Below are 26,855 nucleotides of genomic sequence, written 5' to 3'. Positions count from 1 at the left end.
TCTAGGAGAAGACAGTCCGGTTTGTACCAACTCTAGAAGTAGCACGCCTCTAGGAGAAGCCCGTCCGGTTTGCACTAACTCTGGAAGTGGCACGCCTCTGGCTGCAACTCTTACAGAAGAACTTATTCAAAAGGCTGAGACTTCGGCACCAGAAGATCAGTTGAAAACTTAGATTATATAGATATTCTCGTGAATCGGGAATGACTTCATCGAGCTATAATTACAAACTTGACCGTTACAGGGTCAAAGACATAATGACCTATTTGTTTTGACTTGTCCAATGTGACTATGTATGACGAGCTCCCTTGTAACATAATTATCTTTATTCGTATAACTAGGCGCTTAAGCCTGATTCTGTAATAATTAACATTAATTATCGGGAAGTTTTAGACCTCGTATTGGTGTATAGTTTTGATCTTAGAATATTAGTATAGAATTTCTAAAAGTACTTGGATTAACATCTAACATCTTAGAAATCACTAATACTTGTGACCAGTTTAGTAAAAAGGTCCCACTTTGTCTATTCTAGTTTTCGAGTTACGGGCAGTTTAGTGAACACTGGCAAAACTTATCAAAAATCGGTTTTTGACAAAATCTGATTGAATCTGATGACTGTTGTTTAACTACCAGTTGATTTGATTGCCACATATTATTTAGTTTTAGAAACTACTAATTACTCCATATCGACAATGAAATTGGTCACATTTTAGATTTAAGAAACTATGTTTTTTAGGGTGGTATTGAAAGGTTAAATTAAAACAATGTATAAAGTAAAACTAATTTATTATTAAAACGTAAAAAAATATTTACAAAACCTTAAATTAATGGAGTATTGACTGCTTTACGCGTGAAACATGATGGTAACAGTGTGCACCAAGATACATCAAGGATAGATGAAGACAGCCCACGCTAAAATGCAATTAATGGCAAGGCTTAAACTTAATCCAATAAATAGTGAAATAAATTACAAATTATAATAGTCTCAGCAATAACGTTAGAAAAACTAGATTTGTCGACCACATTTGTGCTGCTGCATTAGTAATAGTCTTTTTACCAACGTCAAAGTCTACTTGATTTTTTATTGAACTGACTCTAACCGTAGCCGGTTGCTCTTCAACCTCGCCTCTTTCAAATAGAGTATCTTTTGTGTCTCTTTTTTTTCTATCTGAACCTTCCTCTTCTTCGTCGTCATCTTCATATTCCTCACTTTCATCAGTCTCATTTTTTTTTAGTTCTAGTGGTGAAACTTTAACTTCGTCAATCTTACTTTCTTCAGGTTTCAAATTATCAGTCCCATCTTCTTTGCTTAGCTCCTCCAAAGGACTTGCTTTTAAAGGGTTTCTGGGAGAAGGGGAAGGGGAACTGATTTTAAAAGGTGCTGTATCTTTTTTTAATTGTTCAACTACTTCAGATGGCAACTCTCCTCTATATGGTCCAAATTGTGGCTTCTTAAGTAGTAATTCGGTAACTGACGGTACCTTGGAAGAAAACAATTTGGTGCCACCGGTTGAGGTCGAGGGGTGGCTTGAAGAGGCGGGAACAGAAACTAATGTCGAACCAGAGACAGTCTTCCCATCGTAGGTGGTAAATGTCTGTTCTTGTGTTGGTGCTTGTTTTATAGGCTGTGGCTTGTTACGTGACTTTGGGTCAGGAGGCAGATACTGAGGACTCACTCGATCGGATTCCATTACCATATCTGGGACATCTTTCTCCATATTCTTTTCACTAAAAAGCTCGTCTGTTTTGTCATCTTCTTTAACATAAAACGGATAAGGTCGTTCTTCCTTAGCATGATTGCTGGGGAATTGTTCTGTAGTTGATTTCTCTGTATTTTCACTGATGTGATCAAGCGGTGATGGTATAAACATTGGTTCGAATGACTGAGTCAAAGTTTCACTAGGAGGATAAGCGTGACTTGTTGATGGTATTGAGATACCTTGTGGTGCCTCTTCGTAGTCTTCTTCAACATCAGTGTCTTGTCTTCTATTAGAACTTTGGTCGTAATTCGTGATTCTATCCTCACTAGCCATCAGAGGTTCTCTAATGATAGGTTTGAAGCCACTCTCAACGACAATCGAATCAGGCTTGAAGCCAGTATTGACTGCAGGTTGCAGTGGCGTAGGGTCGACTGATTCACCCATGAAATCAGACGACTTGATTTCGGTTTCAGTTTTATCTGGTAGTGGTTCAACCGGTTTTATCCTGATGCGAGGCGTATTCGTTGGACGAGGGGGTTCAGGTGTTGGTCTAAGCATAACTTCAGGCCTCGGTTTGTTTGGAGCCATCTGTTGATCCAAAGGCACAGGATTTTCCATCGGTCTTCCTAGTATAATTTGTCCTGGTCGGCTCATGCTGATTTGTGGTTCACTGGGCTGCGCGATGACTAAGTCGCTAAGCCCTGGGAGGGTAATTTGACTTTTGACAACATGATTCGCTATGATGTCGCTCTTGCCAAGACTTAATGTCTGTGTCTTTATAGGCAGCTGAACATTAGATGGAGCCGGCCTGCCCATTATAATGCCCTGCACTGGGCCCGAAGGTATTTGGGGTAGTTGGCTCATAGATGGTGGTAGGGAATGGCTAAAACCTGGTTTCAAGGGCTTAAGTGGAGGCAATGTTTTCATCGGTGGAGGCAACGGTTTCCCCTGTGGGGGTAATGGTTTTAACTGTGTCATGCCTGGTAAATGTCCATGGTTAGACTGCATGGGCGGTCGGACCGGCGGCCCACGGTTGTTCGAGTATTTCTTCTTCTGGGAATGCGTCGGCATCGATAAAGGATAACCCGGACTACTTTGGTGCCGCATCGGTAGGGGCCTGCGTAACTTCAATTCTGGGGGTGTTTTTCTAAATGGATGTCCCATACCTGGAGGTGTGTTTGGGCCATTAGGACGAAGTACCGCCTGCAACGTCAATGGCTTCTGGTTGGGTGGTAGCATGTAACTCTCAGGCATTTTCCCCGGCTCCACCATATATTCATCTCCTTCCCTCATGGGCTGCTCTGGTAAAAACTCCTTGACATCTTCATGCACCTGGTACTGATGCGGTTTGGGCTGATACTTTTCCCGGTTCATCTGATCCTTCATGTTGGACTCTATCGACTCGACGACGTCGATGACTTCCTTGATCTGTCCGGCGCCGATCGGCAATCCATACTCCTGGTGTAGCTGGTTGGAAGGCTCCGGGCGATACCGCACCTCCCCGGTGAGCTTATTGCTACTGAAATCGTTATAAGGTGGTTTCGAGTTGATTATTTTCTCGAGCCGCTTGTGTTCAAAGAAGTTATCGGGTTTGACACGACTGTGTACCTGGACGGATTCCTCTCCGAGCAAGTCAGGAGCCACCACTCGCTCGACCACGCGGCTCTCCTCGCTGTCGACCGCGTCACACTCGTCAACCACGTTTATTTTCCAACCGAGATATCGGTGGGTGAAACACTGAAACATTAAACAAACGTTAATATCCAAAAAATATAATAGCACAGAAATGTCACCGATCCGTTATATACAGTTCAACCTGAGGACACAGTCATGCGATACAGAGAAGACTTGAAAGGCTGAAACAGAAAACAGAGCGAAGGTTATATACACACAGAGAGATGAGTGAGATGAAGTGATAGTGTCATGTATGTGAGCTTTTACCGAGTTTCATATCATTGTCAGTTGTTTTGTTAAAAATATTTTCTGATGAATATTTTACCTTTTTAACTACCATATTTTCCAACAAATTGCAGATAGAATTTTGAAGAAATAAACTGTTTGATACCTATTGGAATATCTACTCGTAATACCTATCGGAATTAGAATAGAGATTCTTATACCGATGAAGGACGCCACTGCATGCAAGCCCAATGATTTGGCTTAAAGATACCAAAACATTCTTTGAAATTATTATCTACAGTCTAGTTATTAAATGATCTTTTTCTAAAATAAATATCGAAAACCTGATTCTTTCAAATCTGGACATTCTTGGGCTCATTCTACTCAGAATCGACAGCACTCTCCACCCTTCCATTAAAAAAAGATGTCCCAAAATGTCCATTCCATTAAGTCACGTTTTATTATGAGAAATTTTTTCACTTGTATGGACGTGACGTAGTGGAATGTACCTACAATTTTTATACAAATTTTTGGGACATTTTTTTATCATCAGGATTGAATATGCTAGTGATTCTGAGTTGAAAAAAACCCAAAAACACCAGGATCCGTGAGAATCGGGTTTTCAATATTTATTTTAGAAAACGCTCAAATATCGTCACGGAAAAATACTAAAAATATGTACGCACAACCTTAATATACCTGTGGCAATAAGTTCTTATACAGGGTGCCCGGTAATTAGTGGATAACCTTCTAACCACCGACAGAGCACCTTAGGCTGGTCCAGAAAATGCACTTATAGGTCTAGTAAAAGTTTCGTGGTTTTCGAGATAATCGAACTTTTCTGTCTTTTTTAATTGGAGCTAGCCATTAAAAAAGACAGAAAAGTTCGATTATCTCGAAAACCACGAAACTTTTACTAGACCTATAAGTGCATTTTCTGGACCAGCCTAAGGTGCTCTGTCGGTGGTTAGAAGGTTATCCACTAATTACCGGGCACCCTGTATAATACATATTTTTTGCACTTTGTCCGTATCCGATAATGCCTAGACTGTACTAAAAGATGTTTTGAACAAAAATGAAGGTAAAACCATAATTCTCCCACCCGATGAACATGAAACCTACCATCACCCAAACCTCACCTGGTAATAGACGGTATCTGGAGTATGCTTGTCTGGGGTCCATGTGATGACCCCAGGGTCTCCCTGCTCGCAGACCAGGGTCAGAGAGCGCTGGTAGGCCCCGAAGCTGGGGTACTCGTCGGCCTCGGGTCCGTCCTTATTGGGGGTCCAGTTACAGAGGCGGCCGATGCCTGTTGGAATAAGCTCGCCGGTGCGAGAACGCCGCACGCCTGCATAGATTTCGATGCCCTGAAATATAATTAATAATCAATGTACTCTTATTTGAGGCAGAATGGATACGGTATATGTGTTAAGATTGAGATGCTATGACGGGTGGATTAAACACTAGCATTTATTTCCAAAATCATCAAAATTTTGTCAGGAGTTTTTAACCCCAAAATAAGTTAATATATTAATTTGACACCGTCTTAGAACCAGCCGTTCGACCTCATACAATTTCAATTATATTTATTTTAATTTATTTATTTATACAAGGAATTCCAACAGCTATGAAATATTTGTTTATATAATTACAAAGAAATAAAAATTGTACCTGTTTCTCCTGATCACTCTTATGAAAGTACCCTCCAACGGGATCATTGGTGATATAGAACGGATGGTACCGCGCGGGCTGCGAGGCATCCTCTCCTCCCTCGGTCACGAACGTGTACTTGCGACCTCGCACCACGTTGATCTCAGGGATGAGCAGGCCGTTGATGTACCAGGAGATACCCCAGCCGACGTGTCCTGGGGAGAAAACGGTGGGTCATACAAATTTTATTGACCAAGCGGTAGCCTGGAGATCAAGGGGAGAGGCCTTGGCCCAGCAGTGGAACACTGAAAGTGGCTGATAAAAAAAAGCGGCAGCGAAGGTTTTCCTTTCTTTGACCGATCGTTAGGTCTCTGTTTCAGCTTGGGCAAAAATGCTTTCGTATGTCCGAATGTTCTCTTCTACAGGTCGCAATTCTCAATCAACTCTCGTGAAATTTTGTGAGCAGGTTCGATGATTTTTTTGTCGATTAATTTTTTGATTTTTTTTTATGGCGGAGACATACATTTATTCAAGATTTAGGTTATGCTCGCTAGGTTCACTGGGTCACTAATAGTATAAGTACCTAACTTGTTCGCGTCTTTTCTGTTAACATTGCAAAGTTAGAGGGAATGTAAAGCTAATTTTGGTGCACACTCACAGGCGAGATACATTTCTCATTTCTTTTCTACAAACTTAAACAAGTAAAACGTGATACCCGGATCCTTAACTTTCATTGTTTTGTTTTCACAGAAGAGTATTTTTCCCTGAAATGTGTTTGTCCCATTTGTCTGATAAATACCTGTAATAGCAGGGTATCCTTGCTTCCCACCAGTGGGTCCCATCTGAGCGTAGAAAACTCCATCTTCAGGTTCGTTGCACTGGATCGGTGGAATCTCCCAAGGAGCTACCTTCGGCGCTGGTTTGGGAGTTGGTACCGGGTTAGGTTTGATTGCAGGCTGTAACATAAAAAGTAAGATATTATTACTACAAAGGAGAGAAAAAGGGAATACATTGCCAGCCAAGTGTAATATTTTAAACGGACGAGCAAAGAAACCGCTTTCAATATACTTTACCCTATAGGTAAGTACACAAAGATTCACTGTGTTGAGGGGGTTAAGGGATAAATACGGGCACCTCACCGCGGTAACAATCCATCCTTGGGGGCTCTGGTAACCTTAGTTATCATCAGGAGTATAACACTACATACCTAAATAATAAATTACTGCGTTACCACGTTATAGTGTGTCGCCCGTAAGCCACCTTAAGTCGAATTAACCGCCTTACGAGAAAGGAAGTCGTAGACGACTTCATTAATGGAAAAATTTACTGTCTTGGATTTGCTGTGATGGGTTAGGTGTTGGTAGCTCAGATGGCAGAGCACTGGGCTAGCGATACAGTCGTGACTTCAGGTCTCACCGAAGGCAGTAAATTCTACTTTTAATTTATTTCTAAGCTTAATAGCATAGGTAAGTCAGTAGACGTTTATGCTTGATACAAAATTAATTTAGAACGAAAGTGCTTATGCAATGGCTTCTTGGTAACCAACCTTCTCTTCAGGCTGTGGTTTCCGCTGGACCTCCGGGCGCACTGGTGGTGGCTCCTCGCCATGCTCATCCTCCCCTTCCGGCATGGGACAGTTCCACACCGGCGGTCGTCCGAACTCGATGAATTTGTCTCCCTGAAAATATTCAGGAAAATCAATGTAAAAAAACCGGTTGCACTCCGGGAGTTCCGGCAGAAGTGAAAACTCAATAACTAGTGCAAAATGTCTGCAGCACTATGTATAATTGAGGTATTAACGCCATCTAGCGTTATTTCGTCGCATTACTTGAAACCCCTAAGCACCTCACTGTTAGTACTCGAGTTATATTATTACCAGTTAGAGGGAAACTCACTAGATTTAAATCAATAAAGAAAAACTCAATGACATTGTAACAGTTTTTCGATCAGGTCACGTGTCCGTCTTACGGAGTCTGTCGCGAGTTTAACATTTTTTCCCCACCTCAAATGGCACAGCGCCGCTAAAAAAGTTTTCACTTCAAAAACACTATGGGTGTAATAAAACGTCTTTAAAATCTGACACTTCAAAAACACTATGGGTGTAATAAATACACCCCGTTATCTAATGCTCAGTTTGGGGGCAAATAGTGATGTTGCTTCACATTATTAGTCGATTCATATTTATCTATAAAGGGTTGTTTGTCAAAATAAAATTCTTATTTTGTGAATGCTCTAGACATTCATTCCAGCTTTTTCATCAGATAGGACGGCGACAAATTATAGAATCGTACAGAGACGACTTATTAGGTACTAGGTGCCTATAGTGTTGTATAAACCGTTTAAGTTCGGGGGTAAATATTAGTAGCAGGTGTAGTAGTAGCACTTTATTGTACATAAAACAAGTTACAATACAGTTAATACAGAAACAATGTACAAAGGCGAGCTTATCCCTATAAGGGATCTCTTCCACCACTTCACAGTGATTTTTTGTTTCAGGGGAATATTAGTTAAAAATTATTTACAGGTACACGATTAAGTCCCGTTTCCTAGTAACAAAGAGCAGTAAGTTTCTTCAATTTTGTAAAGAAATAAGAAGTATTTTTCTTTAAAGTTATAAAACCGTTTTCGTGTCTTCTAATATTTTTCAAATCTACTTCTCTGTTCCTTTGACAAGTTCCTTAGAAAATAAGGAAGTTCAAATTGATAACAGCGTTGTAAACAAAAGTTGCATAGAGCATTACAAAAAACTACAGTTTTTGCCAGTTACATCTGTCGAGGTCGAAAAATCATTTTCATTTTTGAAAAGGATTTTCACAAGCAGGCGACGAAGTTTGACGTCATGCAATATGGAAAAAATATTGTTAATTTATTATAATAAATAAAAAATAAATAAAACTTTTTTATTTCATAACAATTTTTAAAAAACACTATAGCAGAGCTCTGTTAAGTATGAATCAGATCTATTTATATGTTATTAAGTGAGTAAATCAACTTAATTTTTTATCGATATTGATTATTGACCAAACTGAGCATTAGATAACGGGGTGTAGTAATAAAACGTCTTTAAAATCTGGCATGTCGTTGCTAATCTATGTCCATTATTATTTGTGTTTAATAGAAAGGGATAAAATTTAATAGGGGGTTTGCTAAGTTATATGTGAATAAGGGGGGGGGGGATAAATAAAAAGTTTATAGTCGTAGCGGCTGATCGTTTTTTAGCAGCAAGACTGCCTGTTGTACCTAGTGTAAATTTTGTCTTCAATATAAGTTTATCAGGAATCATAGTCATACAGCCGGATTTGCTAGATAAATAGATGGAACTAATTATCTCTCGGACTTAACATTTACTGCGCGCTTAAATTCGGCCAGCATGTGGAATTTGCAAAATGTAACGTAATTACCTCAGTAATTTTCACTGGTAGTTTTAATTAGATTTTCATTGTTCAACAGCGGGGCATAAATAACACTAATAATATGAGTTTCGTCGCTCTCGCTCACGCGCAAAAAAAATCACTGTATTAAAAACAAGCTAATTATTTATTGGTAGCGACGGTGAAGACCAAACATCAGAATTAACTTCTTTTAACTTCCGTTTAAAGTCAAACCCCATTAAGTCAATAAAATTATTTTTTTTCTGGACTCCCAAACAAGTTAAAGCTTTCTCACTAAATTATGTGCGTTCACCCCACACAAAAAAGGCTAAGACTTCCTGATTCACACAAAACCTGTAAGCTCGAATCTAGAACTTATCTAGATTTGAAACAAGTACACTTCATTTTAAAACACAAAATTAATATGCGTTGTGGAAACAATCTGGGGGCTACCGCTAACATCGAAATTCTTGGAATAGCTGTCTGTATTGCTCTTGCATTTTTGGAGTAACTGAGATGCAGGTACCTACACAAATTTCGACTGTCAGAACTCACAGTAGGCCCTTGTCTGGTGAGGAGAACAAAATTAAGTTAAGATAGCACCTTTTTACGACTCGCGACTGGAATTATTGGTCTCGCGGGGGCTGTTCTCCTTTAAATTCATTTAAGTTTTTTCAAAGGCTGGAAAGAGTTCCTATTGTCCTGGACTTCGACAGTTACGTATTGCTTTTGTGTTAAATGTTAAATGGTACAGTTGTACAAAATGTACGCGCCGTACTACAACTCGAAAAGCGACCAATTTTTTTAAAGTACTCGCGTAGGACTAGCCTTATATAATATCTTTTTAGGCCATGGAGTGAGAGCCAACATTTCTGTAACAACGAGTACTTGAAGGTACACGTTGAGATAGGTAAAGTTTGGTCAGGCAAATCTAGTTCTAAGTCTTTTGATTAGATATGGCAAGACGCTTCGTTCTTGGAGTCCAAAGGTGCAATGGCCCAAATAATCCAAAGAACAAGCAGACCTATGCAATACGAAATGTTTCTCTAGAGATTGATGATTAATTGTTGACATACCTTGGTAAAGTGATGGAGTCAGGACACTTCCTTCTTAGAATTCAAAGGTCCAATAGCCCCGATGATAGTCTGACTAGCATCAGTCAAGAAAGGCAAATATTGTTCAACAGCAGCTGGTAGACTCCTCTGGAAGGTCACAATGATGTAAGTCGTTGACATACCTATCTTGGTAAAGTGATGATGGTAGGACACTTTGTTCTTGGAGTTCAAGGGTCCAACGGCCCAGATGATAGGCTGGCTTGCGTTGGTCAGGAAAAGCGAATCCGCAGCTTTAAGGCTCCTCTGGAAGGTCACAATGCTGTAAGTCGTTGACATACCTTGGTAAAGTGATGATGGTAGGACACTTCGTTCTTGGAGTTCAAGGGTCCAACGGCCCAGATGATAGGCTGGCTTGCGTTGGTCAGGAAAGGCAAGTCCAGCTCATCAGCAGCTTTAAGGCTCCTCTGGAAGGTCACGATGCTGTAGCCGTTGACGAGCGCGGCGTTGAGCAGCCGGATGGAGTTGGTGCCGTCCTATAAACAGTTGGTCGTTAGCAAGACTGCCAAATTGTTTATAAATTGAATAGAGTTTGTCATAATGGAAAAATAAATTGTACCATGCTGACCAGTGTAGATAACAGTAATTTTGTTTTATGTAGGTAGGTACCGCGTTTTTTTTGAAGAAATGCTACATTATTTGGTTTATGAAAGGTTCTAATTAAATTAAAACGGAGTGTAACTGAAATGTATTGATTTACCTATTAATCTTCTCCTAATATGTCATTCCGTCAGGCAAACAAAAAAAGGTTAGGAAGATTTTTAATCCATTCTGACAACAACATTTTAATTATTTTGAACGTTAGCAATATTTGCTAAACTAGAAGCGCTCAATAGTTTAGCAATAATAACGCCATTGCAACGCTAGGCGGCTTATTGAAATTCTGCTAGAGACCTTTAATATTATCAATATAAAGCACAGCCAATACCTACAGACTAACAATTCCTAACAACTTTAAACGAGTAATTCCAAATCCTAACTTCTGTTGGATCGCCTCCCAAAACGTTCCATCAAAAATCATTCGTAAAAATTGTTTATTAGGAATTCTAGAAATTATGAACCTTCTCAGTTAAAAGTTTGAGCTTCCAAATGAAATATTCGTTTGTTTATTTGAAGCATTTTATCGTAATTTGACTTTGTATACATTCTGGAAGCAGCCTTACAATTCATAAATTCAATCTGCTTATTATTGCTTTCGCTTATAAATTTTATTAAATTTTTTGAATGCTTAAGGAAGGTTCATACCAATTATGTTCCATATCGAAATTCTTTAAAATATTTGTCTCCAGAACTCTTATTTAGAGCGATATCCAGAGTTTAAAATTTCAGCTTAATTTGACTTTGACTCTACTCCCAAAGTGTCTCGCTTGCATTTATTGTTGCGCGTAAAATGCGCTGCCTATCATGTCAAGTTCAAACCATAACAAAAACAAATTAATTTGTGATCTTTATACTTCGAATAGGTCTCCATGGCATGTCGAATAGTTTTGAATTGGCCCCTAGCCAAACTGAGACAGTCTCGGCAATGGCTGCGCGCGACGTCCGATGAAATGTTGAGAATTCTTGACGGGCACTTCCAATTCCCAATCAAAAGGAAAACCAACTCTATGAACGAGGTTTTAAGACTCAGAATTAAATATCTTTGTACTGTGAGAACTTTCGTGATTTTGGGAAGTAAATGGAATAGTCTAATAGTTCTTGCGTCATACTATAATAAAATTATACTTTAATGATACCGTCTACGAAGTAAAGCTTAATTTCCATAGGATCCAACGACTGTATAGTAGCCAAAATATATATCGGGATGGCCAAGGTACTCAAAAATACCTGAACATCCACTTTTATGTCTAACAATGAGTGTATTAAGATATTTATGAACAACTAGACTGCCCCGAAATATCTGATAGCGATACATTCAGTTATGGAACTTATTAAGTAAGGTACATCACGGTTCACGTCAAAATAGGTATTCCACTCAGGAACTTTTCTTACCTATATTTTTAGCCTTTTCACGTAATTTTACAACCTTTGCGTTAATAACTGGAGCCCGATTCTGATTTCAGAATTTCATACGGGTTGGATCTAATTTTGATACGACCTTAAATATCGCTCATGTTGATTGGTGCATGGGAAATGAAGTGAAATTCGTGCGTGCCAATCACATAGGCGACCGTAAAAGTCGTATCAAAACCATTTCAAACCCATAACAATTTATTAAATTTAAATCAACCCCTATTTATCTGAAGATTGGGTGATGTAGTAATTAGCTAAATTGTGTAAGAACATGGAAGTTGGTGAAGAGTTAAATTGGTTTCCTTGTACAATCGTGGTAAGCGAACATGAGAGAAATTTCAAGTTTCAATACCTACCTATACGGTTTTTTAATCATTCTTAATGAATGAAACTGTGATTTAAGTAAACATAAGGACTTTTCTGAGCTATAATGTATATATAATTATTTATTTTATGTTAGTTATTTATTTATTTTGTTTTAAGGCGTGTTTTGCTACTCAAGTTACTTTTTAATTAACTTTATATGGTGTGTTGTATGTGTGTACTTGTACCTAATGTTGGTCATAAAGACTTACACTTTTCGGAATTACACTTTTGTTATTTCTGCAAGTTTTCAATTACAAAAAAATGCAAATCTAATTCTAACGATAGAAACCTTAATTACACCTAACGCTCCACATTTTTATTGATGAGTTCACTGGAAGAATCGATTAAGGAACATTAAGACTCCGTGCTTCGCATTCCGATGTGCTCGTTAGCAACCACATCTACTAGTCAAATAACAGGGACAGTATTACTCTGGCTTAGAATTTATAAGGACAAAAGCTATGTGAATAAACTAAGTAGTGCGAAATCCTGTAACCACAATTGTCAGCTGAAGTAGATGGAGCTATAAGGCCTATACGATTTGTGTTTTTGAATTGTCAAGCGGTAGCACTTGATAACGTTCATGTGGCCATATAGCGCTATCGATTTCAGCTGGCAGATTTTCAACTTTCGCAGTACTGCACGCGTTGCTATTCGTTGTGTACATAGATTACTATAATTTATACTTACTTAAATTCCATTCGTTTACATGTTTTCCTCCCTATCTCTCGCTCTCGCCCTCTTTGTCTCTTACTTTATCATTCGATTTAAAAACGTCAGAGGATAAACAGTTACGGACCTAGAATAAAGCCTTGTGGTACACCTCTATCAACGGCTAAATTATATAAAAATGTGCGGATCCAGAGCTTATCGCCTCAATAAGCCAACGGATGAAAAGATAATTATAGAACAACTTTACTACAGCCATGTAGACTGTAGTATAGTTTTAACAGCAACCCTATATTGAGTGAGTCAAATGCTTTGGTGAAGTCAAGCACAAAGTTACGCTGGAAATCACCAGCAATATGCTGAGATAAGGCAATTTCGTGATACTTTACTCCTTTAACATTTTTCTTGAATATCTCAATTGTCTCGTTTGTGTTTACGAATACAGAATATTAGAAATGTTTCGACTTACCCCAAATACTTCATCGGGACAAGAGCCTCTCACGCCCGCGCACTGGCTCTTCGCGTCTAAATAGTAATCGACGGCGAATCCCTTCAGCGTGCTTTTGTCTACCCACGCCACGGCTACGTCACCACCAACCATCTGGGAGTGGTGAGGGTCACCAGAGATGCCGAATGACATATACTCGCCGTCCTCTGTAAAGAAACAAGTGTTTTACTTATTTGTTCAAACTCCAAACAAATGAACGCTGTACATTTTAATTTCAGATCCAAATAAGGTTTAAAATGTAAGTAATAAAAATTATAATAAGGGAGATATAGATCTTCGTATATGACATTTATTTCGGTTTATAGTTTAAATAGTAGTGTGTCTACTTGAAAAACATAAATTAAAATATTTTCATAGAAAGGTATTTAATTTGTTCTTAGACCTTTTTCAGGAAATCTTAAAACTGCTTTATTCATCCAATAACAAACTACAGATGTCTTGGAGGATACAACTAAACGGAGTAGCCATTAACAGGCTTTCCCCTCTGTCGAAAATAGGCGGCCAACGGTCATACACAATGTATGGACTGACGTTTATCTGACATGGCTATTTTTACGTTTCGCATACATTTGACGTTCCCCTCCCCCGCAAAAATCGGCAGACTGTTTTGTACAGAAAATTACAGACATGGCGTCTCCGTTTGATTATATCCTCCAAGACAGATGTAGTGCATAATTGTTTTCCATCGTATTTTCTTGGAAACGTTCGTATTTGTCATGCTACTTCAGCCAACGTCACTACTTTTGTTACCGAGACTGACTGAAATAGCAAGACACGTTCGTAGGTTTCCGTGAAAATACGATTAAAAATAATAATGCACTACACTTGTACTTTATAACTAAACCCTCTCTGCTAATAAACGCTTAATCTAGCGTCCCTTATCTGAAGTTTGTCAAAGGACTGTCACATTTCAAACATAGACAGAGAGAATCATACTGTCTTTTTCTTACACTAGTTAAGTACCTACTAAGTTAGCACCCAAAAGAAAAGGATGAGTATAGTTCTTTTGATCTTATTTACTGACAATTTGGTTTGACCGACTTATTATGTCACGATGAAAATGCGATGAAACGTTGCCGTTGTCACTTTATCGGCACGATACATAAGGTCCGGAATAGGACCTTTTTTGTCACATCTTTTTTGCTCCAATAATCAACATTGATAAAAAAAACTCAGCGCACGTCACATGTCACAACATTTTTATGACATGATTCTCTAACCCAGCAAAATGTGAAAATTCTGATCCGCAATAATCCGCAAAATGTATAATCTTATAATCTTAGTCCCTCTCGTCGTGTGTGCCTTATCTTGCTGTATTATACCTTGCTCACTCTTGCCTCTCTGCTGTGTTGCTGCCAACAATACTTTGAAAGCCTGTGAAAACAGGAAGTATAACAGCAATAACTCTTCAGACAAATTGGAAGAAGTTTTATATATTTCTAAAGACAAGTCAGTAGACTGGCGAAAAGAATTGTTTGACGACACATTAGAAGAGCTACAACTTGAAGAACATGAATAAGATCAAGAAAACATTGTAGTCTATGAGCTGTTTGATAACAACTTTGATCAAGGAAAATCTGTAGTAGAGAAGCAAAACATCGATATGAAATCAGGAAGAGCTGTAAGCTAGATCGAGTCAGGAGCGGCTGCTAAAGAAACTAAAAGACTTTCAAAGATAAATTTAGTAGTTCTAAATAATGTGTTGCTTCATTGGATTGTTATTCAGTCCGTTAGTATCATGTATGCCTATTATATGCACATGTCTGGAGATCTGTGGTATCGATGCTTGGAATTTACTAAGTACTGATGTAAGGCAGAGACGGGAGGGACTCGACATTCAGCCAAAGAACTCACAGCAATTTTTTTAATAGAAATTTAAGAAGATAATTACCGAAACTTACAATAATGCAATCTTTAATAATGAAAATAAACATAGCAAAAATGAATAGAAAGCAACCAATCCGTTTTCAATGTAATTAGACAGTACACGATATACAATGTTAAGATAGAGAACAGAATGAGGCATCGTGGCAATAATGGTCGTCGAAGCGTAATCTCGGGGTAATCGGTCATGGACTGCGTAAAAGCGACATTGCTGATTGGTTCGGCGTAATAATACGGCAGACGATATTTAGACACATCATCATTACTAGCGACTAGGGTTTGCACGACGGATCCGAAATGTATGGGAATATCCGCGGATCCGGATCCAGATCCGGATAATTTCATACATTTCGGATCCGGATTGCAAACCCTGCTAGCGACCCACCCCGACTTTGCACGGGTTACCTACTCTTTACAAATTATACACTTAAACCTTCCCCAAGAATCACTCTATTGATTGGTGAAAACCGCATAAAAATCTGTTCAGTGATTTTTGAGCTGATCACCAACATACAAACAGACAGATGCGGCGGGGGACTTTGTTTTATAAGATGTATTGATTATTAAGTTCATGTAGTATCCTAATTTGATTTTCTTTTTTGCTAAGTATGAGCACACAGCTTACTCACCCAGCTTGGACACCAGCTGCAAGACGATGCTGTCCCCAGCGACGGCCCAGCGGACCTCGAAGGCCAGGTCATCGTACAAGACTTCGCAGTTCAGCTTCGACTGGAAACAACCAAAATAATCTTACTTCAGTAATTAATATATGGGAGACTGAGCTTTGCTCGGAAAACATATTATAAAAACTCAAAAATGCGCATTTTCCCAGAGATAAAACCTAGCTAGATCGATTTTTCGCCCCCGAAAACCCCCATATTATAGTAAATTTCATCGAAATCCTTAGAGCCGTTTCCGAGATCCCCGAAATATATGTATAAATAAATTGCTCGTTTAAATGTAAATATATAAAATTATTGCTCGTTTAAAGGTATAAGATATCTGGGAGACCGAGCTTTGCTCGGAAAACATATAAAAACTCAAAAATGCGCGTTTTCCCAGAGATAAGACCTAGAACGATTTTCGCCCCCGAAAACCCCCATATAGCAAATTTCATCGAAATCGTTAGAGCCGTTTCCGAGATTCCCGAAATATATATATATATATAAATAAATAAACAAGAATAGCTCGTTTAAATGTATAAGATTAGATTAGATAAATAGATTAGATAGATAGATTAGATATAAGGCCATATAGACACCTCATCCTGGCCGGATGGAGCATGATCATTTTGTGGGATAGGCCGATATATAAGCAAAAGCATACATATAGACACTTCATGCATACGAAAACATACTACCTACTAATCACGTTTACATACTTGTAGCCAGCCTTCCTTGAAGGCCAGGCGGTATAATTTTCTAGTAGATTTGCAAGGGCGAGCCGAGCGGAGGGTAATCGAGTGTGCGACCCTTTGCCCTTCGGCCTAAGTCAAGAGAGGTTCAGTTTTATACCGTAGATTATTGGAAAAAATTAGTAAGGTAGGTTCTTGTTTTAAGCTGTTTTGTAATTAGAAGTAGTAATGCAGCCACACATAGACTGAGATGTCTCTTTTCGACCCAGTGGTTGACTGGTAGAGAATGCCTTAAGGCATTAACCCCACCATTTGGACTTATTATTTTATGTGCAATAAAGTATAAATAATAAGAATGAGACCGCCTATTGTGGTTTTCTTTCGTTTCTATCTTTTTATGTGGTCATTGTAATTACATCATCAAAAGAAGATATATATTTTATTTATGGCTTATACGAATAAATTTTGATTTTAATTAAAACATTAACCAAAGTTTATTACATCAAACCACTAATATTATTTAATATCGAGGACAGTGCATCAAGTTAAGTTTAGAATTATAAATAAACATATTAACATAGTGAGAGCCAAGTTTGCCAACGAAATTATGGTAAAGGTCAATTGAATTGAAAACATTTGAGACGCGATTACGCCAAAAAAAATGAACCTTAACGGATTTGGAATAGAGGACATATTTGGTTGTCATTGACTTGCAGCACTTAATAGTGACATGAGCAGACTTGAACACAGACATAATATTTGAATAGATAGTGCATGTACAGCCGTTATACAGATTTATTATAGTTTAATTTTAATGTTTAGTATATTTTATTATTATGTTCATTATTATTGATTGATATTGATATTGATATTTATTGAAAACAAATTTTACAGCATTACAGCTAACACCAATGCACTGTAAAATTAAGTATTAAAATTAAGTAAGTAATAATAAAGCGATTAATAAGCTACCTATTGCATGTTTAATTCGCAAAAACGTAAAATATCTTTAAAAAGTTTACGACTTTGGTCGGCAAACAAGTCGCAGTCAGGTGCAAAAGATAAAAGATTATTAAGGAGTGTCCGGGAACGGACAATTGGAGAGTACTGGTGTGCAGTCGTGTGAAAGGTTCCATTATCTAGGAGGCGATGGCCACGACAACGTAGGTAGTTGTCGGGAACAAACAAGGTAGTCGTTTTCGCCACCAAGTCTAAGCAGTCTGACTCTCCCCTTAATATTTTAGATATAGCAGACATTAGAATTACATTAAAAAACACATGTACAGCCGTTATACAGATTTATTATAGTTTAATTTTAATGTTTAGTATATTTTATTATTATGTTCATTATTATGTACAGCCGTATGAAAAAGGTGCGATGTACAGTCAGCTGCAGAGAGAGGTGCCCTCCTGCATATAAATTTGTTTGCAGGGGGACCAGACCCTGCAGCTGACTGTATCTAAGCTCTAGGATATGACCTCGGAAGTGTCGAAATGCTTTAACACTATCCTTCCCTTGCCCACTACAATGTTGTAATAAATATGCATAAAACTTTGAAAAAATTATTAGGGTGTTGAACACCTTAATGACTGTCCAGGATTTTTCCCATCAAATCGGTGCTATTCATTAAACTCTGTTTCTCGATTCCAATATGATTGTCAAGTACCTATTGACTAAAAATAAAATGTAGTTAGAGAAACGAAAGAGAACATAAAAAATTTGCCTAGGTTCACTCCTAAAATAACTTTTGATTAAACTCTGAAAACAAAAAGAATTTGAATAAAAAAGGACTCGATTTTATCGTAAATATATAAGCTTACCTACGCTTTACTTACACAAAATATAATTGTAACCTTCGCTCGTTTGTGTGGTCTATGACAGTTATATATCTTTGAACATGAGCACGCTAGATCAAGATTTAAGACACATCGCATGCGAATGCATCGATCTTATGCAGTTGCATTAAGGTTCACATTAGTGCAGCCTTTCACTAAAATTAGGTCAAGGCCATGCATCATCCATATTCGGCTGTTTTCACATATATTTCGCCGTTTAGATCATCATTAAGATGTATTTAAGATAATTTATCTATATTTGGATGTCAGTGTTTAAAGGATACCTTGATAATTTTAAATGTTTTAGGTCATTAGGTGCATCTGGATTCTAGCCTTAAAGTAGATAATGTATTTCGTAATTTGTTTTTTTGAATAACCTTGCTCATCAATACACTATAAAGCAGTAAATAATTATGCAACTATACAGAAGTATTGTCTCGCTGTTTTGAATACTTGTTAACTATAATATCTTAATTTTTTGAGATATTCGTATTAATAATCTCTTCTTAACCTTTTGAACGCTGAACACCTAAAAGTTCCCTCACACAGGCGCGTTTTCTGTGCGGGGCGTGAGCGGGGTATGAGCGTTTTATATGTAAGGCTGCGGTCGTACTGCAGACGCCGCACGCAGCCGACAACGTCACGTCGCACGCAGCGTCTGAATGGTGTTGGCGGGGGGACGCCGCACGCAGCGAGCGAAAACGACCACTCCCGAGCATTCTCGAACACACCATTCAGACGCTGCGTGCGACGTGACGTTGTCGGCTGCGTGCGGCGTCTGCAGTACGACCGCAGCCAGAAAGCGTCGCGCCCTGCTTACGCCCGGCCCGGAAAACGCGCCTGTGTGATCCCCAAATTTGCCTTAAAGGTGTCGTTACCAGTCGTGCCCACCGCGCCAAGGACCACTATAGGTGTTATGGCTAGGGTTGCCAACCGTAGTATATTATATAGTATTGTACTATATTTTGACTCCTTGTACTATATACTTTTGGAAAAATATATAGTACGCTAAAATACTATAATTATTTCCGATACGTATATTATACTTATGTTTAGTATTTTGTCTAAAAGTACTATATTTTTGATGCCTTATTCTGGAAAATACTATATTCCACCAAAAAATAGTTGGCAACCCTAGTTATGGCGGACGCTGTCAAAGTAACCTTCACACTTACGAGTAGGGTTTACATTAGCTCGCTTGCGCCCGGGATCGTGGCGTGTAAGTGATGTTTGTGTTTATAACATAAAGCGTTCAAAGGGTTAACCTCTGGTACAGACCAGAGAGAGGAAAATGGGGAATTCGTTTGTAAGGAGACTTTTTTCACTATCGTCCTAATTTAAGAAATAAACTTATTCCGAATACTTTAGAATGTCGGGTAAAACCGAAAATTACCCTTATCGGTGTCCATTTTCGGTATTACCCGAAAATTTTAAGATTAATTCAGAAGTACCCAATTAAGCCAGATATGTCGTAGGCAATAATCGCTTCCGCTTATGCCTTAGCCCTCACTCGGCCAATATGGTGGCGAATACTAGTTGTCCCCTAATAATATAGAACGCTCCCCATACATACTCAAAGAAAAACGTCATAAGCGACATGTTTTCTAAACGAAAACCTATCGTTTTATAATCTATTTGCCTTTGAGATTCGTCACATCCTATATTTACTAAGCAATTAATTTATATGTGCACGTAGAGTATTTTACGCACACTTGTCTCTTCATGTACCGGCGTTATTCATAAACGTCTGCTAAGTTAATCAGCTGATGATCGTCGTTTGTCCCTCTCTATGGCATAACTACAGGTAGGGACAAACGACAATCATCAACTGATTAAGTTAGCAGCCGTTTATAAATAACGCCATTAATATCTACATGTACCTACAGTCATAATATTTTACTGAGTCACATGAAGCCGCCGACAACCCATACAATCAAAGCTTTTCTTTCATTTTAAAACGACTTGCTTAGGTTACAATATTTTTAAGAATAGGTAAGAATAAGAATCTTTTATTTGCGATAAACATTACCTGGTACATCGGTGTTCATGCGATAGGTGGTAGGTTTCATGTTTAACCATAAATGGTATTCAAAATATGTACAAACTTATAAACTATCATGCAAAACATATACAAATAATGTCCCTATTTACGTAGCATAGATCTATGCACCTACCTGTAATAATATGTTACACAATGAAGGCCGCAAAAATATCTGACACGATCTTATTTGTAGATCCATAAGAGCGTGTCACATATTTTTGCGGCCTTCGAGGATTATTTTTTCGGCTCGGAGTTACTTTACATTGCAGCAAATTTTTATACCTAAAATTTTGGGGTCTCTATTCTTTCCCAAATAGTTTAAAGTCATAATGTATTGTTTGCCCGCATTTTCGTTAGTCATAATTCATTTGGTTCAGAAACACGTCACTTTTCAGGATTGCCAGAAGGCCCTTCTCTCACGAGGCTACTCTCAAGCGATTTGTGTTTCGTACGCGTATCCTACGCGTCGCTTGTGAGTACCCGCCATATTTATTTCCTACGTTTCGCACACGACGAGACGCGTCGACGACGCGTTTGATATCAGTCGCACGCTACTGTCTTGCTGGTCGCACGCGACTCGAGTCGTATACGCGTTGTATACTCAAGATGGCGGCGGAACAAGTTTTTAATATAAATATCGTTCAAGAGGTGGAAAATAACCTTGTTTATATAATTATAAGCTGCCTGATTATGTAACAAAAGATGTGACAGAAAAGGCGTGGCTTGAGATTGGAAAAAAAAACAATTTGACAGGTCAGGAATTATATTTTTATTTCAATTAAATGTATACACAATAATTGGACGAATAAAGAATTGAGAATAGAGAAGAAGTTTTCTCATATATCAGAATCCAGAAACTTTCAGTATGACCCACGTATAGGATAACCTGACGAAAATCCTGAAAAGTTAACGGTTTCAGTTTTATGACTAATGATAATATGACAAACAATACATTATAACTTAAAACTTTGTGGGAAAGAAAGTGAACCCAAAATTTTGAGCTTAGCTTAGATTGTATGGCGGCGGCTAAGCTCTTCTGACTCTGAAAATATAGAAACAACCTACCTACGTACGAAAATTACATATTTATTTTCATTTTGGTTCATGAAGCAACTTTAGCATAATTAGCGCCACTTGCACCATCCCACTAACCCGGGGTTAACCGGTTAAACCGTTAACCCAGTGTCAAATTATACTGGTAACCATGGTAACTCCAGGTTTAACCGGTTAACCCCGGGTTAGTGAATGGTGCTAGTGGCCCTTAGTGTCAATAAAACACGAATAACTTGGCAAGCTTTTATTACTATTCTGTACACATTAGTTAAATTAATTAATTAAATATACAATCCTTAAATCTAGGTATTATCCACACGAAATTATTCATTTATGGAATTTATTCATTCATGGAATTTATTCATTTATGAAATTTATTCCTTTGCAGCGTTTTTTATCAATCAACGACCATAGTAATATTATTACGAGTATATCACAGAAATAAAGTTATTTTTGTTAATAAAGTATGTACATAAGTACCTAATTTATATAAAAAATATGGTCGAAAATGTCGAAATTTTGAATGACACGTTTTAAAAACATTTTTTATTTATTACTATTCAGACAACTATTCAACATTAAAATAAACTGCCTATTAAAAATGTTTAGCACAGATATATTTAGTAAAAAAACGAAAAAAAAAAAACAAATCTATTTAGTTTACGTATTGTAAACAACAAGTGTTTCAAAATGTCCTCCTTAAAATCATTTGTTGAAACATTCAGAAATGTACAGAATGACTGAAACTGAAACTATTAAAGTTCTCGTTCAATTTGTCAGAAATGTTAATCCATAATCTCAACAAATTTCCAGTTATTTGCACTCTCCCTGCCACAGCATATCTAAACAGCGAACCCACTTTTCCCTTAACTATTTAAGATATTTATTGCTGAGCTTGCTTTCGGCAGCGCTGTTTACAGCTACATGAATAAAACATACATTAAACATATGTTAAACGAATTATCATGGTATAGAAAGGATATTTTAAAAATAATATCGTATGAAAGTGGCTACGCTGGTCAGGTGCGCTGTGGTTCTCTTAAATTAACTTAGAGGTAATAATTACTGGCTTATCTCTGAGTTGCATTGCTCGTCTCTCGGAAAGTTTATGTTTTCAAGTACTTATGATAGTCTCTCTCTTTCTGTTTCTGTTAAATATTTATTGAATAATAAGGGAAATAAAATAATGTCTATTTCTATATTTAGCCCCTTATTCATAAAACTTTACGGGCCTGATTTAGTTAAACTATGTTTTATCCCTTTCTTACAAATACTTAAATCAAATTGACAGATAAGGACAAACGATTATTAGCTGATTGAGGTTTGTAGCGTGTTTATGAACTAGGGGGTTAATGTAGAAGCTAGAGGTCCTCGCTAAAAATATTAATGATTTAGGGCCCATTTAGACGATGCGAGCACTCGCATGCGAGTTTCATTACATTGCGGGTTTTGATCGGTCGGTTGAATTGGACGTAACCAACAGTCCGCAATGTAACTAAAATCGCATGCGAGTTCGCGCGCCGTCTAAATCAGCCCTTAAGCTTTCACGATTTTCGCACGTTATAACTAAACGGGACATAACACGCGTACACTTACAGTACACACGCGTACACTTAAAGTACGTACGTGTCTTGTACACTTTTGTAAGAATAGACGATTAAAGGATGACTCACGTTAGACCGGGCCGTGTCTGGGCCGGAGCTTCCGGAGCTTCGATTTCTATGGAAAGCATCACGTGATCACCGGTCATCTGTCATAAAGTAAGCGCCGAAAGCTCCGGCCCGGACACGGCCCGGCCTAACGTGAGTCATCCTTAAGGCCAATTTTGTTTAAAGTACGTAAAAAATAATCAAAAGTGATACAAAACATATGAAGACAAATCGAACAGGCCACTTTGAACGTACACTGATATCATAATTATTACATCTAACTAGTTTCATTAACTTATCGTGCATTTCGCTCGTACTTGTCCGGACATGTATTGGCGCGGGCGAGACATACGATAACTAAATAACATTATTCAAATATCATTCTTAGCCAGTGTAAGTTCAAATTGGCCGGACCTTGCATGAAATTGAGTGTTTCGATAGACTATTCGATATGCTCGATTTATTTTCTTTTACCGGCACGTTTTAGCCTGAGGATATAGGATTAGATTGGTAAAATCACAATAATAGAGATCCAAAACGATTAAGACTTCTGTTACGACAGAAAAAAGATCTAGAAATGTAAAAGTGAGAGGCAATTTCGCACTTTTTGCGGGTTTGAAGTGAATTGCGCGTGTATTCTTTATTTTATGAAATAACTTAATAACTCTTATGATTATCATGTTAGAGTGCAATTTAGTTTATACTCGTTGCAAGTAATTGAAAGGATGCATCGGAACCGTTAAGCCGAGGTCAGAATATGTCGCAATAGTAGAAGGGTACAAGAGTCACGCGTCCATCTTTGACAAATGAGGAGTGTCTATCTTCCATTTAAAATAAACCTTGAGTTTATATCCTTAACGTTCAATTTGAAATAGAATATAAAATTGATTTTCAAATGCACGTGTGACCCGAATTCTGTAAATGTGATTAGTTAGTCAATCGTGATCTAATCATTTAAATCAAAAGAATCATTAGATTGGGAATCTGATGGATCTTATGCTAATCAATATATCAATAATCCCAGTGAGGCCAAATTGATATGAAGAGCAAAATTTTGTTATATAAGAGTGGTGTCCTTGTTGTGGACTGTTGTCGCCATTGTCTTCAATGTATTGTGTGTGTCTCTCTGTAAGACGTTGTGCAATAAAGAGGATTTGTATTGTCCTTTTGTAGCCACTATAGCCACTTTTTGTTACCTTGCTCCTTTTTTTCTTTCTTTTCACTCTGCTGATGGACTCATCTATTTTTGTGTCTTTCTTTAAAAGATCGTATTTAACTAAAGTTTCTCAACTACATTTCTACCACACACGCCTTATTAATGTTACTAACTATTAGAATAAATTGATTTGTGTAAGAAACTTCCATAAATATGCATATTTTTCTATCAAAGTTATGGTTAGAGATGAGACACGGTGTTGAAACTCTTCCGCATTACTTATGTAAGCATAACCTAAAGGGTTACATCAGTTTAGTCGGATTTTAAACAGCGCTTTCATCACTTGTTGACTTCCCAAATAGGTCAAGGTCAATGCTTCTTTGGATAGGGTCTACAATAGTCTGATATCCTGGTCTGTTAAATTCTTCATGCGAAAACTCTTGGGAAAACCTCCTCTGCGCTTGGATACCAAACCGCTGAGCGAACTCCCCTTGATACGGCACTAGTTGATATCTCTCTGGATCGTGGCCTTGATATTGCTGGTAAAGCTGTTGCTGCCTCTGCTGTTGTTGATACAATTGTTGTAACAGTTCAAGTTGTTGTTGATTGCGACGCTGTTCTTCATGGAGTTGCTCTAAGTTGTAACCCTGAGGAGCAAACTGCTGTTGATGTTGTCTTGTATATTGAGCAGGAAATTGTTGTTGCGGTCTCGTCTCTTGAACTTGGGATTGCTGTTGGTAAACTGGTTGTATCTGCTCTTGATCTTGTTGCTGTTGTAGTCTATTTTGTTGAGTTTGCAACTGAGCATCATGTCGTTGTTCTGTCCTCGTTTGATCTTGGAATTGCTGTTGTGCTCTCTCTTGGGTTTCTATTAATTGTTGCTGCGGTCTCGTTTGAGTTTGAAACTGTTGTGATTCAACCAGTTGTTGTTGTGGAGGTTTCGTGTCGCCAGCGCGTCGATGGAGGCTCGCGAAGTGTTCAGCAGGGGAGTCCAAGAGGGCGGCCAAAGGGCCCGCTCCGAGGCGCGTGGGCCGGTAGGTAGTGGCGTCGACCTTGGCGATGGGCCTGCGGGGGGTGGCCCGGGGGGAGCCGGAGGATGGGCCGGAGGCTAGCGCCTTGTTGCGGCTCTGCAACAAAAGCTGCTGCTAAAGGACAAGGATAGGGCTGGGTAATGGGGACTTAGTTTAAATATTTCAACACGCACTAAGTCTGCGAGTGCTGGGTTAAAAAAAAAACACCAACCAACCAACCAACCAAGTAACCAGTTAAGTAACCAGTTTCTCTCGCATTAACCGGGATATTAATGTGGACGTAAATAAAATACCCAAGGACACTTAATGGATTCTAAGAACAGGTCCGACCTAGTCTAGAGTGTAAGTGTGTCTATGTAATGTTTTTTGGCACAATAAACCTTTTAATTTCAAGTACTTAACCAAAAATCTTTCATGGGATGCGAAACAAACAATTTCAACCAAAATCTGCTTCGGTCTCAGTATTGATTACTATATGACTATAAGATATTTAAAGTTCCCGATATGATTGATCCTTCTACCAAAACCAATTACTAGAAGTCGTTTGTTTAGACCGAAGTCTCAGAAAAATAAAGAGAATAACAAAGATTGTTACAGTAAAATTACGTAATTAAACGACACTGCTGAAATGTCACTCAGATGTGATTCCGATTTGGCACGACTCAAATCAAATAAGCAGAACACTTGATGCCACACCAAGTAACTGACTTGTTGAAGTATTGAACGTCCGACATGACACGAGCCAGGCAGGTCGAGAGTCAAGGGCCGACGACTTTCGAAGCGACGAGTTGAAATACGAATGGAATTTGCCTGAATGTCCGTTGCGTAAAGTAGATTGTTTATTTATTTATAAGGAATCGTATGTATTAGACAATGGGAAAAATTAGGATAATTACTAGATTTAAAATAGAAATTTCTCACGTATAAAGGGAAGGATTATATTATTACTTGTGCCCTTCTGCCCGATGGAATGAGCTATGGCAAAAAAGTTAGTAGTGAGTATGGTAGTCTTGTGACCGTAATAAATTAGTTATTGGTAACATTATACAGCAATTAGATTTGTTTAGCTTGTATGTTTTTTGACAAAATCTTTACAACAAAAGGGGAAGTTTAGAAGCATACCTTCCTCGAAAAACAATAATTTAGATATCTAGTTAACAAAATGCTGCTACAAATCAATCTAATTGAGTCTTTATTCGTGCCACAATTCAATCGATAATTTAGTTTATTTTAATATCAAGGTACCTTTAATTCTCTCAATAACAAAACTTATAGACTATTATTAAAATTAAGTATAAACTAAATAAATGAAAACTAATAAAATAAACAAGTAATAATATATAATTTATATTTTCGTTGTTTACCGAAAACTAATTAAACCTACCTAAAGCTTAAGCACACCCCTCCGGCACTCTTGATTATTTATCCTGTCAGTTTAATGAAAATATGTAACACGGACGGACAATCATTAAAATTTAATTAATGTTGAATTCCGCAACTTACTCGGGAGTGTTGGAATAATTGAAACGCATTAAAAATAATAATGGTCATGATGAATAATGAAAT

The 26,855-nt window shown here is 37.9% G+C and overlaps 1 protein-coding gene across 5 annotated transcripts in view; it reads right to left on the bottom strand.

Annotated features, from left to right (window-relative positions):
- The window catches only part of LOC134657431 (protein Skeletor, isoforms B/C), a 295,070-nt gene that overhangs the window by 211,774 nt on the left and 56,441 nt on the right, over nt 1–26,855 (bottom strand). The window contains exons 7-15 of one of the 5 annotated variants that reach the window (XM_063512978.1): nt 15,799–15,898; nt 13,247–13,431; nt 10,011–10,205; nt 6,793–6,924; nt 6,046–6,202; nt 5,268–5,461; nt 4,736–4,963; nt 3,306–3,434; nt 3,076–3,213 (exon numbers count right to left, since the gene is read on the bottom strand). In XM_063512978.1, coding sequence (XP_063369048.1) covers nt 3,208–3,213; nt 3,306–3,434; nt 4,736–4,963; nt 5,268–5,461; nt 6,046–6,202; nt 6,793–6,924; nt 10,011–10,205; nt 13,247–13,431; nt 15,799–15,898 — 1,326 coding nt within the window. In that variant the 3' untranslated portion in view covers nt 3,076–3,207. Of the gene's footprint in view, nt 1–766; nt 3,435–4,735; nt 4,964–5,267; nt 5,462–6,045; nt 6,203–6,792; nt 6,925–10,010; nt 10,206–13,246; nt 13,432–15,798; nt 15,899–24,522; nt 25,386–26,855 lie in introns of those variants that run through there. The other 4 variants (XM_063512979.1, XM_063512977.1, XM_063512976.1 and 1 more) reach the window with 4 other exon arrangements.

The sequence above is a fragment of the Cydia amplana genome, chromosome 20, assembly GCF_948474715.1.
Source record: "Cydia amplana chromosome 20, ilCydAmpl1.1, whole genome shotgun sequence".
NCBI lineage: Eukaryota > Metazoa > Arthropoda > Insecta > Lepidoptera > Tortricidae > Cydia > Cydia amplana.
Note: the sequence above shows the minus strand (reverse complement) of the source record. Positions and strands in the feature narration are given on the sequence as shown.